At 36.5% G+C, this 19,171-nt stretch overlaps 1 protein-coding gene across 9 annotated transcripts in view; it reads left to right on the top strand.

The window, feature by feature from the left end:
• PLCZ1 (phospholipase C zeta 1) overlaps positions 1-19,171 on the top strand; it is a 147,469-nt gene that overhangs the window by 25,065 nt on the left and 103,233 nt on the right. For 8 of the 9 annotated variants that reach the window (XM_053225900.1, XM_053225902.1, XM_053225897.1 and 5 more), the window contains 5 exons: positions 1,684-1,905; positions 3,381-3,528; positions 7,400-7,516; positions 8,849-9,021; positions 15,218-15,350. In XM_053225900.1, coding sequence (XP_053081875.1) covers positions 1,684-1,905; positions 3,381-3,528; positions 7,400-7,516; positions 8,849-9,021; positions 15,218-15,350 — 793 coding nt within the window. The remainder of the gene's footprint in view (positions 1-1,683; positions 1,906-3,380; positions 3,529-7,399; positions 7,517-8,848; positions 9,022-15,217; positions 15,351-19,171) is intronic. The other variant, XM_053225901.1, reaches the window with a different exon arrangement.

The following is a 19,171-nucleotide window of genomic DNA, read 5'->3' as shown; positions in this document are numbered from 1 at the left end:
ATTTTTTCTTTTACATGATAGTATTGCCTAACAATAATTTAGTTTTGACGTGTCGTCATTTTAGATGTAGAACAGTATATGTGTCATATTTGAATTTTTAAAAATATTTTTCCTTATTTTATTTATATGAGTAGAAAATTTAAAGATGAAAGTGTTGTAACACTGCTGATTAGAAGTATAGGACTCATGATAGGAATGAGATGGACAGAAACAATTGAACAGATGGAAACACTGACTCTTTCACTCCATAGAATGTTCACAGACTACATGTGTTCAATTGTAACAAGAAAGAGATATTAAAGACCTTGTGCCAAGTGTGGAAATATATTATCAAAGATTTAATCTAATAAAGATGTAATCTAAGGTTTAATCTAATGGTCTAATTCAGGAAACTGTGACAATTTTTAGATTTCTAGAAATGGAATCCCTTATCCTATTATTTATAAATCAACTTCTTAGTATCCACATATGTAGTTTTTGTTAATATTTTTGCTCCTATGCTAAAGTAAAGAGATGCTTATTAAGGGTAAATGAGGAATTAGAGATAATGGTAATTTTCTCATACCTCACTCAGTCATTGGTGTACAAAAGAATTGCCTGGAGACTTGTTAAAAAGGCATAATTCTATTCCCACAATGCAATATTCTCATTCTCTAATTTTGCAGTAGATCCCAGGAATCTGTTCCCTTAACAAGCACTCCAGGGTGATGCTTTTGATGCATGCGATTGCATAATGCACTTTGGTAAACTCCACATTAGAGAGTAATGTAAGGACCATTGTAATAGAGAGAAGGCCCAAGATGATGGAAATAATTTGAGTGGGTACCTGAGGATAACAAAGGGAAGGGACAAATTAAAGCTCCTTGAAGAAAAGAAATTTACTTCATACCCCGGATTCCTGCAGCATTATATATAAAACATAGCAGACATTTGATAAGTATGTTGATGAGTGAATTAATGGCTGAAAAGGGTAGGAATAACTAAGGGAAAGAAAGGAATTGGAAGTCTTAGGATTTAGAATGAAGGACCCTGATGGGGAATTTTGCTATGCTCCTAGATTTGATGGAAATATTAAGTTGAAGATGCATGTAGGGAAATACAGTTGAAATACGAAGAAGATTTACAAATGTTTACCTTAAATTTAGTCTATTTTAGGTGTCAAACATCACAATAGACATTTCTGAATACCTGATCTCATTTAATACTTTTTAATATTGGATAACAGAGTAATGATAGGAAGCATTTACTACCAGAAGTTGTAACATTCTAACTTTTGTAGCATTGCAAGTATTTTAACATATATATAAACATAACATATAAAATATTAGACATAAATATAATATATATAAATTACATATAAATATATGTGATATGTGTAGAAACATACAATTTTCATGTGTGTCAGTTTTTAAAAAGAGTAGCAATTTGTGGAATATATAAAAGAAAGGGAGCTACAGTAAGTCCCAAATCATAGCAGGCTTATTTTGGGGTGAATTTGGGTCAATACTATAATATCACTGGTTTTTATCAGGGTATTTCTATAGGGGTATGGATAAAGATGGAGTTCTTATGTATTTTATTACTGTGGGCTAATTGAAAACATGGTGACTTTTCAGTGACTGTTAAAATACAAACTTCCCTGTAAATGTGTAATCGTATCTCTCTTTCAAATCGTTTCTGTAGGTATTAAAATTCAAAGTATTAGTTAGGAACAAGAAAATAGGAACCTTAAGGGAAACCCATGAAAGGAAAGGTTCTAATAAGCATGGTCAGGTAGAGGAATTTGAAGAGATATATCAAGATGAAATCAAAGGATCAGAAACATTGATTGGATCAGAAGACAATCCAGGAAAGGAAGATGAGATAATAAGCGTAGCTGGATTACCACTTTTCAAGAAAAGGAAGGTAAGATGACACTTTGTGAAAATCTTACAAGTGATGGAAAAGTTGTCTTATTTTCTTATTGATGGAGAATTAAAAAAAAATTTTAGAGGGAAAAATATTTTTCTTCCTTATAAAAGTTCTAGTCTATCATTTAAAACTTGTTTGGGGGGCGCCTGGGTGGCGCAGTCGGTTAAGCGTCCGACTTCAGCCAGGTCACGATCTCGCGGTCCGTGAGTTCGAGCCCCGCGTCAGGCTCTGGGCTGATGGCTCAGAGCCTGGAGCCTGTTTCCGATTCTGTGTCTCCCTCTCTCTCTGCCCCTCCCCCGTTCATGCTCTGTCTCTGTCCCAAAAAAAATAAATAAAACGTTGAAAAAAAAATTAAAACTTGTTTGGAAAAAAATTATCGGAAAAGAAAATTTTAAAGTTATCTCTTTTCCTGCATTAGCTGTTTTTAATTTGTTCTATGGCCAAATATTATGCATTTTTAGGTAGTAGGCATTGTGCACTGTACAAAATGCAAACAACCCAATATTTCTGCCCTCAAGGAGACTATACTGTCAGAGTCAAGAAAACCACTGTAATAATATACAGTCTTATGAGTATGCAAATTAACATGACAAAAGAAGTTATCTTGAGTTGCAAGTGACCTAAAACTAACTCAGCTGGTTTAAGTAAAACGTGAATTAATTAATTGGCCCACATCAAGAAAAGTGCAGGGAAAAGTCTTTGAATTTTAGGAATGACATGGTATAGTGTCTCAACTTAAGTCCACAGAATGGACTTTTTTCCAACTTTGGACCTACTTTCTCCACATTGGTGCAAGACTTTACAAAGCTCTAGCTTTATATGCTTTCAGGCTCAAATCCAATGGAAGACCTATTTATCTCTCAGATGACCAAGCACATTTTTTTTGTGCATTGGCTATGATCCAGCGATGTGCACATCCCTGAGTCAGGTGCTATTGCAGGAGAATGCAAAGCTGTGATTAGCCAGGTCCGAGCCATACTGTCAAACTTAAGCACGCGGATTAAGCTTGAGCAAGGAATGTTTTCCCAAAACAAAACTTGGGAAGGGGCTAACAGATGTGTAGAGGAGATAGATGCTGGGCTGTCAAAGAGCAGCTGTATATTATACAACAGAAGTTATTCCCAAGTGTTAGATCACACTGGAAATACACTTACTCATGAATAAATACCCTAAAGTTGTCAAATTCATAAACAGATCTTTGGGAAAAAAGAAATAGTGATCATTGTTATCTTCAATATTTACTACGTTAGTTGAGATTTTAGATTATAGGCTGTCTCATGTTAACATTAAATACTATCATCATGAAAAATAATCACATTGATGCAATCCAAATGGTTTTTGGGGAGATATTATTATGAAAAGAATGATATAATTGATCTGAAAGCATATTTTCTTTATTGGAAAAGGCATTTTTCAAATGATTCGTACAAAAATATGAAATTGCTGCATTTTATTTTTATACCACAAAGGTAAAGGTGGCTCTGGCCCTATCTGATCTTGTCATTTATACCAAAGCTGAGAAGTTCAGAAGCTTTCAGCATTCAAGACTGTATCAGCAATTTAATGAAAGTAATTCTATTGGGGAGACAGAAGCCCGAAAACTTTTAAAGCTGAGAGGTAAATTCTTATGATTCAAACAGATGAAGTGTTTAAACAACTTTTATTCACTGCTAAAATGTCAAGATTGGTCAACGACATTTATAAAAACGGTATTCTCATAAGCTTTCAACATATTTAATGCAATTTAAAAAGAGGCTATCTGCCTCAGGTCACATGAAGTTTTACTTCACAGAATTTGTTTAATTAATTTTTTTAAGTCATGAAATTTTGTTTGCCAATGTCCAGCATGGACATTTTTGTAGGGAGAGCTCTGGTGAGCAGTTAGTGGAGGAAAGCCGTGAGTGACAAGGTTGAAGAGGTAGGCAGAACCAAATTACAAGGAAGTGAACTTTGTCTTAGAATCAAAGGCAAGCAGGAGAAGATTGAAGTCTCAGGAGTCACACCATCCCCTATGTGTTTTTGAAGGATGTCTTTGATAGCAGTGCAAAGGTGAGACTTCCTGTAGGGACATGAGGAAGGCTCATGGTAGAGAGCACGGAGCCACAGTGAACTGTGTAGACTCAGCAGGCACCTAAGATAGACAATGAAATAAACCTAGAATCTGTATGTCCCAGGTGAAGGAGAGCGAGGACGTGCATCCAGGGCAGGCTACCAGACGGCTCTACAGAGTGCGTACTGTCCTGGCACGTCTGCAGTGGTGCTGCTGGTCTGCATGGCTTCTTTTTACTGTCTTCCGACTCGTAATCTGAGTTGGAGGATTCTGTTTGCTAGAGCCAAGATGCAAGGTCTTGGAAAGAGGATGGGAAGCAGACCTTACCCTTTTGTTAGACTTGTATGGTTGGGGAATAACCTCAGCTAAAAAAGGGATGGACAGGGCACCTGGGTGGCTCAGTAGGTGAAGCATCTGACTTCAGTTCAGGTCGTGAAACCATGGTTCGCGCACAGTATCAGGCTCTCTGCTGTTGGTTTGGAGCCTGCTTCGGATCCTCTGTCCCTCTCTCTTTGCTCCTCTCCCTCTCACGCTTTCTCAAAAGTAAAAATTAAAAAAAAAAAAGTAAAAAAGGGATAAGCAATTAACTCAGTAGTCAGGTGACTCTCCAAATCCTTCTTAAAAAATACAATCTACCATCTTGTGTAGAAACACCATTACAGGAATATCAGCACCTGCAACTGACTCAAAAAAGCTGTTGGCTATTTGGAAATACAGATTCTGATATATTTCTTGGTTAACCTCTTTGGGCTGGCCACCAGTGCCCAAAGTGTTTTGAGGTATACTTCAGCTCATCTCTTCAAACTGTCTCTAGGTATTTTAGGTTCTTTTGTTTGCTTGTTTTTTAACTGTAGATTGTGTCTGAAATAAATTCAGTAGGGCTGAACCACAGTTAATAGAATAGAATAGACTTGAATAGAATAGAAGAGATGCAATATAAGTAAGTGGGAAACATAATTAAACAATTATGTGTGTATATTGTGTGTTGGGTGTCATATAAAATATATTTCTTCCTGTGAGTATTGTTAACAGGGTTTAAATTTGAATGACCTACTTTGCTAGCCTCTATTCTTTCAAACTATTGGATGGTTTTTGTTGTTCAAGGGGACAAGACCTCAGCGCACAGCAAAAGTAGTTCTAATTCTCTCACTCTCATTGTGTTAGCCACCTGCTCAAACTTTGATAAGGACTGGGAAGTTCTGAGTCGAGTCATAAAGTTTAGCATCACCGTCTCTTCGGAAAGAGTATAGAGCATTTTTCTTCCACCAAAATCCAGTAATAAATAATTAATTCTGGGGCGAAGGTATGCTCCAAGAATGTCCATCATTATTAAAAACTTAAATGTCACTAAATTTATAATGCAGAAAAATCAGAAACAACTTTTCATATGAGTGGAGACATTTTAATCATTTAAAAATAATGTAGTGGGTGAATATTACTGAAATGGAATTAATTATTTTTCATACTATTTTTAAGTAAAAAATGGAAGTTTATAAAAGGGAACAAATAATATGATTAAATAAAAAATAAGAATATACATATGACAATAGAGTGAAAAGATATATACTAAGAAGTTACCTGGTTTTTAATTGAGTGATGAGATTATATATAGTTTTATTTTTTATTTTTTCTTATTTGATTTTCTCATTTATTTAAAATGAACATAAATTGCATGTATAATAACATAGTATGTTTAATTTTTAAAACTCAATTTCAGAAGTAACAAGATGATATTATGTTAAGGGTCTTTGGTAATCATTCATCTTTATCACTTTGTAGATAGGCAAAATTAAGATCCAGAAGAGTATAGATTTTACCAAAAGATAAACATCTTGTTTAGGGCTGGATAAGGGATCATGATAGTTGGACATACATGATGTATTTATACATGAGTAGCTTCAAAATAAACTTTCTCTCAAGGAGTATGTAACTTCTAAAATTGAGAGCTGATGAAGTTAATTATTATTAACTTCAGTAATTATAATTTTTAACTTGACAATGATTCTATTCTAGTTTGACTATCAAAGGTAGTGGGCCATAGGCAATAAGCATTTCTCCTAATCCTGGTCACCATATTAGCAGGAGTAGTTGTGGGAACAGGATCTGCTTAATGAAAGAATAAAAGCCTTGGAGAAACACGAAACTGTGTTACAAAATTCAAAGATGTCCAATGGTAAAGGGCATAAATTAGTTTTGAATCTCAAGTGATTTAAATAGAATATATACATATATATAAGCTTGCAAAAATATGTAAGTAGAAACATAAATAGAAACAAATGGACTGTGTGTGTGGTGTGTGTGTGTGTGTTTGTGCATACGTGTGCGTGAACTCTAAGTATAGACCTTATCTCAGTAAGGAAAACATTTGAAATAATCAGAACTACGGTAGTCTCCCTCATCCATGGGAGATACATTCCAAGATGCACACTGGATACCTGACACTGTGGAGTACTCAACCCTATATATGCTATGTTTTGTCCTGTACATATATTTCTATGATAAAGTTGAGTTTATAAGGAGGCACAGAGATTAACAACAATAACTAACAATGAAATAGAATAACTATAATATACTATGATAAAAGTTATGTGAATGGGGTCTCTCTCAAAATACCTTATTGTACTGTACTCACCCTTCTTGTGATGATGTGAGATAGTAATATGCCCACGTGATGAGATGAGATGAGATGAGGTGGATGATGCAGGTGTTATGATGCAGTGTTAGGGTACTAGTGACTGTCTGGTGATTTGTCAGAAGTAGGATGATCTGCCTCGGACCTTGGTTGACTGTGGGTAACTGAGACTATGGAAAGCAAAACCACAAATAAGGGAGGACTGCTGTATTGGGAGGTAGCAGGTTCTCTTTCAGTGGCGACATGCAAACAGACATTGAAGGAATTTGAGGGAAGATGCTGTCGTGGTTAGGGTTGGCAGCTGAATTGAATAACTTTAAGGTCCCTTTCAATGCTGAGAATCTGTTGACTATTCAGCTGGGTTAATTTGGATGGCATTATATCTCTTTATGTGACTTACATGTGATTCTGCCCTAATGTGAAAACCAATGTAAAAAAAAGACAAAATGAAGAAAGTACAAGTTTGTTTTAAAAAATGGATGCATTTTATTTGGGATTTTTATATATTCTTACATCAAAGAAATTAATTTGGATGTGAAAAAAAATATATTATTTAATAATTTTTTTCTCAAGTGAATGCTTAGTATACATAAAATTATCGAATAAAAATTATTAGTTTCTCAATAAGAGTGAATTGCACTGTCAAAGACCTGGATTTATTTTGATTTCCATGAATTGCAAATATCTTTGCCTAAACAATACATATCAGAAATACTGAAACAATTCTAGGATTCTATAACATAGAGAGGCATAGCCGTTTATTTAGTTTATCTGAAATCTCTCATGATGTTCTTATATTTTTTTAGCCCACGAGTTTGTTCTTCACACCAGGAGGTTCATTACCAGAATTTATCCCAAAGCAACAAGAACAGACTCCTCTAATTTTAATCCTCAAGAATTTTGGAATATAGGTTGTCAAATGGGTATGTTACACTGAGTTTTGGCAAAAAGAAGATAATAAATTCATTTTATGAATTAATGAACGACTTATGAAAAGAACTTCCCCAGTAGATTTTTTGACCCCGGGTGTTTTGGGGTCAGGCAATAATGCTGAATCATTGGTTTCAAGAGCTGAAGTTATTCCTAAATGGGTCAGAGAGGGTAAATCTAAGTGAGAATTAGGCACATAGAAGTTAAATTCATGAAGAGTTAGCATGGGAGAGGTAGGAAGAGAAAAAAGAAATAAAAATGGATGTCAGAGGACAGTGAATATCAAGTTCTTTGCTTGAAAGATTTGCTAAGGGCTTCTTTAAATCAAGTGACTTCTACCTTTTATACTTTACGCCGGTTCTACATTCACAGTACTGAAAAGTGAATGAGATTGCATAGCTTTGTTATTTGTCTTTACCAGACTTTCCTTATTCCAAATTGATTAGCTGTTATCACACAGGCACTAACCAGTCAGAAGGTACCAGGTGTAAAGCCCTCTGCTCCTGGATTGCAGCAAGGCTCATAGGTTTGTGGAGAGAGGGGAAGAGTGGGGTTAGGAGGGGATGTTGGGGAGAGAGAGGATGGTATTACCAGCCTATATGGATGTATTTTTATTTTTATTTTTTTATTAAAATTTTTTTATTGTTTATTTATTTCTGAGAGAGAGAGAGAGACAGACTGAGAGCTGGGGAAGGGCAGAGAGAGAGAGGGAGACAGAATCCGAAGTGGGCTCCAGGCTCTGAGCTATCAGCACAGAGCCCAATGTGGGGCTCAAACCCACAAACTGTGAGATCATGACCTGAGCCGAAGTCAGACGCATAACCGACTGAGCCACCTAGGTGTCCCGGATGTATTTTTATATTTTAACAGCAATTATTGCTCTGCCTGTTTTTCCCTTTCTCTTTAAGTGATAACAGTCTCCCTTTGGACCTGAAAGTTTATAATATATTTTTGGACCTGAAAGTTTATAATATATTTGGTGTCTTTTCTTCTGGCACCTAGTGTGCCGATTTTCTCTATTCTTGTATTTCCTGAATGTCATCTGATCTGTACCTTGCTATTCTATAATTTATATTGTATGCCAGCTTGATTTTTAAATGAAAGTTTAATTTAAAAATTGAACTTTGAAACTCACCTTCATAAATTAATATACACATGGCAGGATGAAATGCTTAAAAATCAGGAATTATTCTGGCTAATCATGCTTGCTCTTAAAATGTTTAGAGATATAAAATCCATGATTAGGTTTCAGTATATCTTTTAACTGTGTTTATTTAATTGTACCCTCTACTTCCTGACAATATCAAAATACTTTTTGCTCACAGTGGCCTTAAATTTCCAGACACCTGGTCTGCCTATGGATCTTCAAAATGGGAAATTTTTGGATAATGGTGGTTCTGGATATATTTTGAAACCACAGTTCCTAAGAGATATTAAAACACAGTTTAATCCGAATAAACCACCAAATCAGAGTGATCCAGTTACACTTACAATAAGGGTAAGATTAATAGCTTTTACTTGTTATGGTTATTGTATAAGCTGGAGAGTATGCATTAATATTTTGAGTTCTACTAATTTCCTTTAATGTCCTTTAAATTTCAGTTGATCTTTTTACATATTAAAAAGGAGTGGTATTTCAGCACCATTCTGTATCTGAAAATCTTTCTGTTGACTTCTGGCATGAATGATTACCCTGCTTGTGAATAGAAATATTGATGCTGAAATCTTCTCCTCACCAAAGTTTTTTTATTCCATTGTCTTTAGGCATTTAATAATGTGATAGAGAAGTCTGAGTTCAGCCCACTAGTTACCCTGTGGATACGCTACTCTCTTCCTCCTTAACTTCACAGAATTTTACTAAAAGATTTTAGGAGCACCTTGCTTTTCATTAATCTCCAGATTTAGACTTCCACAGCTCAGAAGTTTTGCCCCTTGTCTCTGAATAGTGTTTGGTTAGTACTTAGAAACCAAAAGTATCCATACGCTGTTCATGAGTATCTGCCCGCATGTGTACTAATTCCTGTCAACTCAATCACTTTTTTTTTCTGCCTTTGATTTTCCTCCATATCTGATTTTATTCTTTACTGATTCTAATGTAGATGTGAATTTTTCTTCTGCATCATCGGTTTCTTCCCCTCTAATTTTTATTTGCCTCACACTGCTTCCTTTTTATTTCTGTCTGTATCCTAGCCAGCACCCTTTCCCCCTGACTCCTGTCTTGTTATTTCATCTTTTGTTTTATTATATAGTCTGTGTCGTCTTATTGGGAGTAAAAGTAGTTGTCTAAAATTTATTGTTTCCATTAGTATAGACTTTTTTGAAAACTTTCTTATTCTTCTATAACCAAAGTGCTATATTTATTTCCTTTTTTTAAATGTCACTGAATCATCTGAAAAGCCCCTAGCTTTTTCTGTCCATTTAGTTATAAGCAATTCTATTTTAGATTGTATCTGCACCTGTGGTTTGCAACAAATTGGGTGGGTAGGGCTCTTTAGTTCCTGTCTTTAATTAACTAGTTGCTCCTAGAACCATATGAATCATCTCAGGTTCTTTTTTTTTTAAGTTTATTGTATTTACTTTGAGAGAGAGCATGCACACATGTGTGCTCAGTGGGAGAGGAGCAGAGAGAGAATCCCAACCAAGCTTCGTGCTGTCAGCACAGAGCCCAATGCAGGGATCGATCTCATGAATCATGAGATCATGACCTGAGCTGAAATCAAGAGTAGGACCCTTAATCAACTGAGTCACCTAGCGCCACCCCCCACCCCATCAGGTTTTTTGTGTCTCCTGTTCTCACTCGGGAGTGTGTTGGCTGTGCTGGCTGGTGAGAGCTTGCCTTCTCTGGTTCCCTGGCTGTCAGAGTGCAGGAAATGCTATCACCCAGAAGGCATGCCCCCATAAGTCTTCCTCCCTTGGCTCCTTCCTCTACGGTCCTGATGTCATGGGGCTTGGGGGACTATTTTCATCCACTTCAGGCCCTAGCCTTTTTGTCCCAGCTGAGAATGGAAACTTAAGAGATGTGCCGTTTTCCAGAGATGGAGGTGGAAAGAGAGTATAGCAAAATTGAATGAGACAGAAATGATCCTGGCCACTGCAGCAGATAGTGGCAGCAAATATATATATATACAGTAGCTATATATAGACTATATAGTAGTATAGTGCCAAAGTATGTAGCTGACTTTTTTCTTGGTTGTTAGGGATTCTGAGACTCTAAAGTAAGGGCATGCGGTAGCTAGGTAGAAACTGCCTTCCGTACCGATGCAGCCCCAAATCAATTAGTTGGCACTCTTTCTAGGATCCAGCAAAATATTGTCCATTAAACTGCCTTTGCAAATATAACTTTGGCATTCTTTTTGTATTTTTTAATACAACAATTTAAAAGATTAGTAAATTTTTCTTTTACTTTTTCGTTATGGTGTTAGCTGGAAAGTATACATTAATATTTTAACTTCCGTTGATTTCCTTTAATGCCTTTTAAATTTCTGTTGATCTCTTCAGCCTCAATAGGTGGGTGGTATTTCGATCTCTTTCTACATCTGAACCAAGGTCTCCCTGTTGCCTTTTTGCATGAATGAAAAAATGCGAAAGTCTGCATTGTTCTAAACACCTAGTCTAGTAATTGTCATTGCTGTTCCAGTGAGAGAAAGGGATGAATCAGCCGCTTTGTGATCTATTCCTCACAAATCTGCTTACTGTGCTGGGGCTTTCCTATCTCTTCCTACCTGTCTCCGTCTCAAATGATTCTTTCTTGTTCACATTTGTGGGCTCCTCTTCCTCTACCCAGCTCTGAAATACTTACATTGCTAAGGCTTTTTCTTAATCCTCATCTCAAACTATTCTCCTTGTGTCCTTTTATATACATTCGTGGTTTCAACTGCCAACAATGCCCAAATCTTTAGTCTGACTTCATTTCTGGAATGTAAAGGAATATTTTAAATACCCTACTTAGCATCCTTACCTGTTTAATCCCTGTTCTGTCAAACTTAAAAATATTAAAGGCTGAACGCCCCTGCCTGGTCCAATCTTATTTTCTTTAAAGGTCAATGAACTTAGTCGAATTCATTGTGTCAATTAACTCAGCCTACAAAATTGGGAACCATTCCTCTCTTTCCACATCTTTATCAATTACTGTGTTCAATCCATCTCTAAATTTCACTGATCCTACTTCGAAATATCTTCCTTATCCAATCTCTTGGTCTGATGCCATATGCTACTTTTTTTTTTTTTTTAAAGAATTTGTTACCTGTCATCACATTTATTCCTTTGACCTTCTAAGGGGTTTTCACTTAGCCTGTCTCAGTCCTCCTGACCCATCTTCCACAAGTGGCCCAGAGAGATTGTGCTCCGTACTAATCTCATCATGCCTACTTAATATTTCTTTATGCTTCCTACTTGCTTTCTTAGTTGGGGCTTAGCCTGATTCTCCAGCCCCACTTCTCACCACTTCCAGTCTTGTAGCTTTTTCGGTAACCATATGGAAGCCTTTTCAGTCCACATGCTACCTGCATGCATTGCTTATGCTTTTTCCTTTGGCTGGATTATTCTTCCAGCTTTCACCTGCCTGTTGCCTTCACACTTATTTTTCAAGATTTACAGGGTCACTTATTTTTGGAAGTTTTTTTCCTCCACTAAATTAGTTACGCTTCTTTTTGTAGTTTTGTTTTTCCATGACACCCTATACATGCATATACTAGCCATTGTATTATACAGGCATATGTCAGAGATATTGCAGGTTTCATTCTAGACAACCACAATAAAGTGAATATCACAATAAAGCAAGTCAAATGAATTTTTTGATCTCCCAGAACAAATGAAAGTTATGTTTCTACTATAGTCTATTAAGTGTGCAGTAGTATTCTGTCTAAAAAAATGTACGTACCTTAATTAAAAATACTTTGTTGCTAACAAATGCTAACCATCATCTGAGCTTTCAGCAAGTCATAATCTTTTTGCTGGTGGAGGGTCTTGCCTCAATGTTGATGGCTGTTGACTGATCAGGGTGGCAGTTGCTGGAGATTTGGGTAGTGTGGTACTGTTCCATCAGCTAAGTTGATGTAATATTCTAAATCCTTTGTTGTCATTTCAACAATCATCACAGCATCTTCCCCAGGATGAAACTTACATGTTCAAGTTTTATCATGAGATTGGAGTAATTGAATCACATCTTCAGGCTCCACTGCTGATTGTAATTCTCTTGCTGTCTCCACCACATCTGCAGTTGGAACACACACACATTTATTAGTTTGCTGATTTACATGGGCATGGTTTGTGGCACCCCCAAATAATTACCATAGTAATATCAAAGATCACCGAACACAGATCACTATAATAATATAATAATAATAAAAAGGTTTAAAAGTGAGAATTACCGAAATGTGACACAGAAGCATGAAGTGAGCAAATGCTGTTGGAAAACTGGTGCCAATAGACTTGCTCGATGCAGAATTGCCACAAGCCTTCAATTTGTAAAAAATGCAATATCTGCAAAATGGAATAAAATGAAGCTCAATAAAACAAGGTACCCCTGTAATTGTTTATTTACTTGTACTTGTCTTTCTCCCCCACTTGTCTGAAGGCCCTGTAAGGATAAGGACTGTTTCGTTCAAGTCTTATCCCTAGTGCCTGACACAAAGTATATGTTCAATATATGCAAGTTAATTGAATGAATGACTTCTTTTTCAAGTTAAGAATAGTAAAGAGAACATATGTGCTCTTTGATTGAGAAAGAGAAGATGGAAGATGGCTAGTATGCATGGATGTTTACAAATGCCACCTGTTTGCTTCTGAAGGGTCTCATGTAGTGACATAAGTGGCATGATGTAAAACAGGCACGATTAATGATTTTCCCAGGAAACTGCTGCCATAGTCACGTGGGTCTTTCTTGCTTGCTTTGATCATCGTAGGGAGCTTTGTGATTACAACTTGTGCAAATTGGGGAAGGCATGACTCAGGGTTCAAAAGGCATAGTTTTGCCATTTGCTTTATGTCCCCGATAAAGACATTTCAACATTTCTGGTTTAATCTTTGTCATCTCTCAAATTAAGAGTTTCAGATTAGGTCAACCCTTTTCGAACTTATAAAAACAGTGCAACCATTTTCCAAGTTCAAAGTCTGATGCATAAGGCCAATAGATGAAAGCAGAGGTGCTCTTGTTGACCACTAAAGGTCTTCTGTTTGACATTTGTCTTCTGTGGTGGCCCCTGAAAGGGCTTCTGTGAATCAGAGTGTAAAAATTATTTGAATAATAGTTTCTAAATTCTCTATCAGTTCTCATATTCAATTATTATTATTATTTTTAGTGAGATGATTTTTTTTTTTTGGTGTGATGTGCACTTAAAAGCCGAACTTTTCCATATCGGCAAGGGTCTATTACCTGCAGAGGGGATATTCAGCTGGTAGGCTCTCGTGTCAGTGTGCTAGTTGTTTATGGCCAATGTTCTGTCTAGCTAACCTGGTGTCTAATTTATGCTGGTCGATCAATGCCCATTCCATACTAGTTGTTAAACATTTGCACAGTCACCCTGGTTTCCAGCTAATGTTTAAATGTGTGGATGTAGGAGAGGAAAAATTACACATGGGCACTTTTTCTGTTTCTTTTTTTTCTCTTCCTTCTTTCCTTCCTTCTTTCATTCTTATTGAAACTTATTTATTTGTTCCTGTTTATTATATGCTTCAGAAATTAAAATTTTGCCTCAATTTTTATGTTAGTACATTTTACAAATGAATACACTTGAATAATTGTCTTTTGTTTGGACTTTGCTCCTTAAAGTAAGACAAAACTTAGCTTCAACAGTTAGTTTGACTAATAAAGGTTAAATAAAACTATGATTAGTTTAAGTGTTCTGATACCAGTTCTTAATATACATATGAAATCATTGATTTTGTCAGACTCAGGTTAGTTATGATAATATTGACAACAAGAGATAATATAAGATTTTGTGATAAATTATCCAAACATATAAATTATACTATCAAGAATGCTATCATAGGAAATTATGCAGTGTTTTTTCTTACATTTCAGAAGTAGTATTAATATTGTTTCTAATTTTTGGCTGTAGACAGACAATATGAATTTCAAAATGGTTCATGTTATCAGAGTACTTCGGCCTGATTTACAGTAGACTGTGATTATAACAATACTGTTAAGCAATGGCTTTTAACAGCCATAAAATACTTCATTTGATTTATTTTATTTTATTTTTTAACATCTATTGATTTTTTGAGAGAGAGAAAGAGCTCAAGCAGGAGAGGGGGAGAGAGAGAGGGGACAGAGGATCTGAAGCAGACTCTGTGCTGACAGCAGGGAGCCCGATATAGGGCTCAAACTCATGACCGTGAGATCATGACCTGAGCCAAAATCAAGAGTCAGATGCTTAACCGACTGAGCCACCCAGGCACCCCCAAAACAGATACTTTAAAAATAAAAATATACGTTGAACTATAAAACTCAGTGTGAATTCTACTATAATTATATAGTGAAATTAGAATAATGTAGACATATTCCTAGTATTTACCTATTGACGCTTGAGAATAAAAGGGTTAAAGTTTAAAATATACACTATATTCCACTCTTAATTTTTTTGTGGGAACCGAGAGTCTATAATCTTTTCTGAAATACATGTTTTATTTTCAAATTACATGACCGTACAGTTTGATATCCTGCTAAATTTCTGTGTTCAAATACTTTTGTGCAGCTCATCAGTGGTATCCAGTTACCTCCCAGTAACCATTCATCATCTAACAAAGCTGACGCATTAGTGATTCTAGAACTTTTTGGTGTTCCAAATGATCAAACGAAACAGCAGACTCGTGTCATTAAAAGAAATGGTGAGCTCCTAACATATTTTATTGAACTTCTACTAGATTTCTTGCTGGAAAGCTTACAATTTGTCTATTGATAGAGTTTTGATACATATTTATTATTCATAAGGCAAGGGCTTTGCATTAGGTTTAAGGTGACCAAAGTGTTATATACAGCAAAAACAATCTGATAATGATTCAATGTATTGTTCAGATATATTTTCAGATTACAGATACAAAAATTTATCTGGTCTGAAAATTGCTTCTTTTTTTTTAAGTTTATTTATTTATTTTGAGAGAGAGTGTGAGCAGGGTACGAACAAAGAGAGAGAGGGAGAATCCCAGGCAAACTCCATGCTATCAGTGCAGAGCCCGATGTGGGGCTTGAACCCACAAAAAAATTAGATCATGACCTCAGCTGAAATCAAGAGTCGGATGCTTAACCGACTGAGCCACCCAGGCACCCGAAATTACTGCTTTTTTACACTTTGACCTCCTTTTTATGTACCATATTGCTGAATTCAAGAGGCATTTTGATGGCTGCAAAGCTGCTTAGCTTCTAGCCTTTGTGTAAAATAAAGAATGTACAGTTGTTCTGATACAGCATGTTACCCATTTTTACTTTGCTGTTTGAATTATTTTAGATCAAAGGTCTGTGTCTTCTGGCTCTGGCTAAAGATGCCATAGAAACCCACTCATACAATATTTGGATTCATAATTCAGTCATTTTTGCCAGAAGGGAAATGTAGAAATGGAAGTGACTTGGGTAAGATTTTCAGTTCCACAATCCTGTGATATTTTATGTAATACAGTACTGATGTTGTCACTTCTTGGTTGAGTTTGAAACCATTAAGGACATTACAGTGTAGATTCCTGGGATTGACCTTTAGTCAGGATCACCTTGGAGGAGACCTTGGAACTGATTCTTGAGTCTGTAATTTTCTTTGAGTGGGTATTCCCAAAGTATAGTGGGCTTCATTTCAGAGTCTGAAAGTACATACCAGATTAAATGGCACTGACAGAAAAACAGGTGCAGTTTTAACACTCTTTTTTTTCTTGGGTGGGTAATCTCCAGTAATATACACCATCTGCTCCCTGCACTGACACCCCAAATACTCTTCCAGTGTGGCCCCTCATGCAAAGGGCATGGAAAAAAGATGTGGGGAGTTTTGGTTACTTCATCATAGGTCGTCGATGGGAAGGGATATTGGTGGTGACCTGCCGCCTTATTTGTCGTTCCTCAGAGCTGAAGGCACATTACAATGGATTTGTCAAGAAATGGTAGCTGCTTATGTCAGGAAGCTTATAGTAACCTACCTCTTGTTCTCTTCATCCCCATACTTGAATCTTCATGGCAAGAGACACAGAACATTTATTTATACAGCACACCCCTTATAATGTGTTTCTAGCTCCCATTAGAATTTAGATTACGTCCTGGGTTTTATGGAAATATTCCTGTGAAATTAAATTTGGTGTATCTAACATTACTGAGCCTGTTTTATTAGAAGTCTGATGCTAAGTATCAAAAAACTTAAGATCTACACTTATTAAAGATATTATTATTTATGTATGTCCCAACTAACTCTATTTTAGATAGTTTTCAGTTCAGTATGGGACATGAGATACAATAAAACTATCACGAGAGTCATTAGTGTTTTTTTTTTTTAAGTTTATTTCTTTATTTGAGATAGAATGAGAGCATGCAGGGGAGGGGAAGAGGGAGAGAGAGGGAGAGCAGAGAGAGAGAGAGAGAGAGAGAGAGAGAGAGAGAGAATGAATTCCAAGCAGGATCTGCACTGTCAGCCAGACACAGAGTTCGAACTCACGAACTGTGACATTACGACCTGAGTCAAACGCTTGACCGACTGAGCCCCCAGGTGCCCCAAGTCATTAGTGTATTAAGGAAAGTACAGAGAATTGTAGTGGAAGGGGCACATTTGGAGATGGTTTTGGAGAATGAATAGGATTTTTTTCCCAGAGATTGTGGATGAAAGCATTGCAGGCAAAAGGAATAATATGCACGCTAAAACGTGGAGAAGACTAACTTCAAACACGCTAGGTGAAAGTACTGAAGTTTAAAATGGGTGAAGTACAGGGTACTTAAGAGGGATTAGTGTGAGATAAAATATAAAAGTTAGGTTGGGAATGGTCATGGAAAATCATGAGAGCCATGATGAGGTGTTAGGTACTTTCTTTTCTGTGTTGTATGTAGAAAATGAATAGAATTAAAACTCTTAAGCAGGGATATAACACTAATATAGTTGAGCTTTAAGGAGATTATTTCTACAGATTAGGTAGGAAGACGTGTATGTGGGGGAAAAGAGGAATACAAAATAGAGTCAGGATATGACTTCATGGCTAGAGGATGGGGAATTCAGGCCAAAGAAGGCACAGGCATCAGAAAAGCAATGGAGGACTTATGTGAGGAAGACTAGCAGAAGTAAAAGTCTAGAAAGCTGGACAAAGGGGGATACTAAGGTGGCTTAGCTGCTAGAGTAATTGTGGTGTAATAAGAGACATGAGAGTGGAAGGAAAAAGATCATATTTGGGTAAGGTGTGGAAGCAATTCTTCAGTTTTGGTCATGTCAGAGAAAACTGTAACTATCAAATTTGGTATCCTGATTTACTTCCCTTCTTTCCTTCCTTGTCTGTCTTTCTTTCTTTCTTTCTTTCTTTCTTTCTTTCTTTCTTTCTTTCTTTCTTTCCTTCTTTCTTTCTTTCTCTTTCTTTCTTTCTTTCTTTCTTTCTTTCTTTCTTTCTTTCTTTCTTTCTCTTTCACAAATAAAAAAACCTTCTCATAGAATACATATGATATATGTGGGACAGAGAAAGGGAGACTGTTTAGAGTGAATTAGGGTTGGAGGAGGAAGATAAGTCAGTATAAGAATTTTGTGCAGACATTTGCAGTGTCTATAAAGAACTGACTCTTAGACCTGCTCCTGTACTCTATGGAGTTTTCTCTTTTCTTTTTTTTAAATTAACTTATTTATTTTGAGTTAGAGAGCATGAGTGGGGGAGGGGCAGAGAGAATGGGGGACAGAGGATCTGAAGCAGACTCTGTGCTGATAGTGGAGAAGCCGATGTGGGACTCGAACTCATGAACCATGAGATTATGACCTGAGCCGAAATCAAGAGTTGAACACTTAACTGACTGAGTCACCCAGTTGTCCCAGAATTATTTCCTTTCTTAAGGCAAGGTATACATTCATTACACCCGCGTGAGTCAATTGGTTTAATATTTTCACGGGCATAGACAGTATTCTGGATCACTCTCAGGTAAATGTGTGCTTATTGACCACAGATGTACCACAGAAAACAAATTCTTTACAATTTGTGACAAATTAGTCACAAATTCTTTAATGCTTCTGGAAGGGTGACCTAAAGAGCAAAACCTATTGACATAGCAGGCATAGCATTACCTTTGTACATGAAAACAATACATATTATTTCACCCTGAACCTTTGAGTCTTTATTAAGTAGATTTTATATTTTATCTGGATGTGAATTTCTTTTTTAATTTTTATTTATTTTTGGGAGACAGAGTGCAAACAGGGGAGGGGCAGAGACAGAGGGAGACACAGAATCTGAAGCAGGCTCCAGGCTCTGAGCTCCAAGCTGTCGGCACAGAGCCTGATGCAGGGCTTGAGCCCACAAAGCGTGGGATCATGACCTGGGCTGAAGTCAGACGCTTAGCTGACTGAGCCACCCAGGGCCCCCGGATGTGAATTTGATTCCATTAAATTACACTTAAGAATTGGATGATTTGGGTCATATTGTGATGGATTTCTTATTTGGCAAGAAATTGTTGTTTGGGATGATTTATTTTGCTAGAGATCTAACTTACTCAT

The sequence above is a fragment of the Acinonyx jubatus genome, chromosome B4 (genome assembly GCF_027475565.1).
Source record: "Acinonyx jubatus isolate Ajub_Pintada_27869175 chromosome B4, VMU_Ajub_asm_v1.0, whole genome shotgun sequence".
NCBI lineage: Eukaryota > Metazoa > Chordata > Mammalia > Carnivora > Felidae > Acinonyx > Acinonyx jubatus.
Note: the sequence above shows the minus strand (reverse complement) of the source record. Positions and strands in the feature narration are given on the sequence as shown.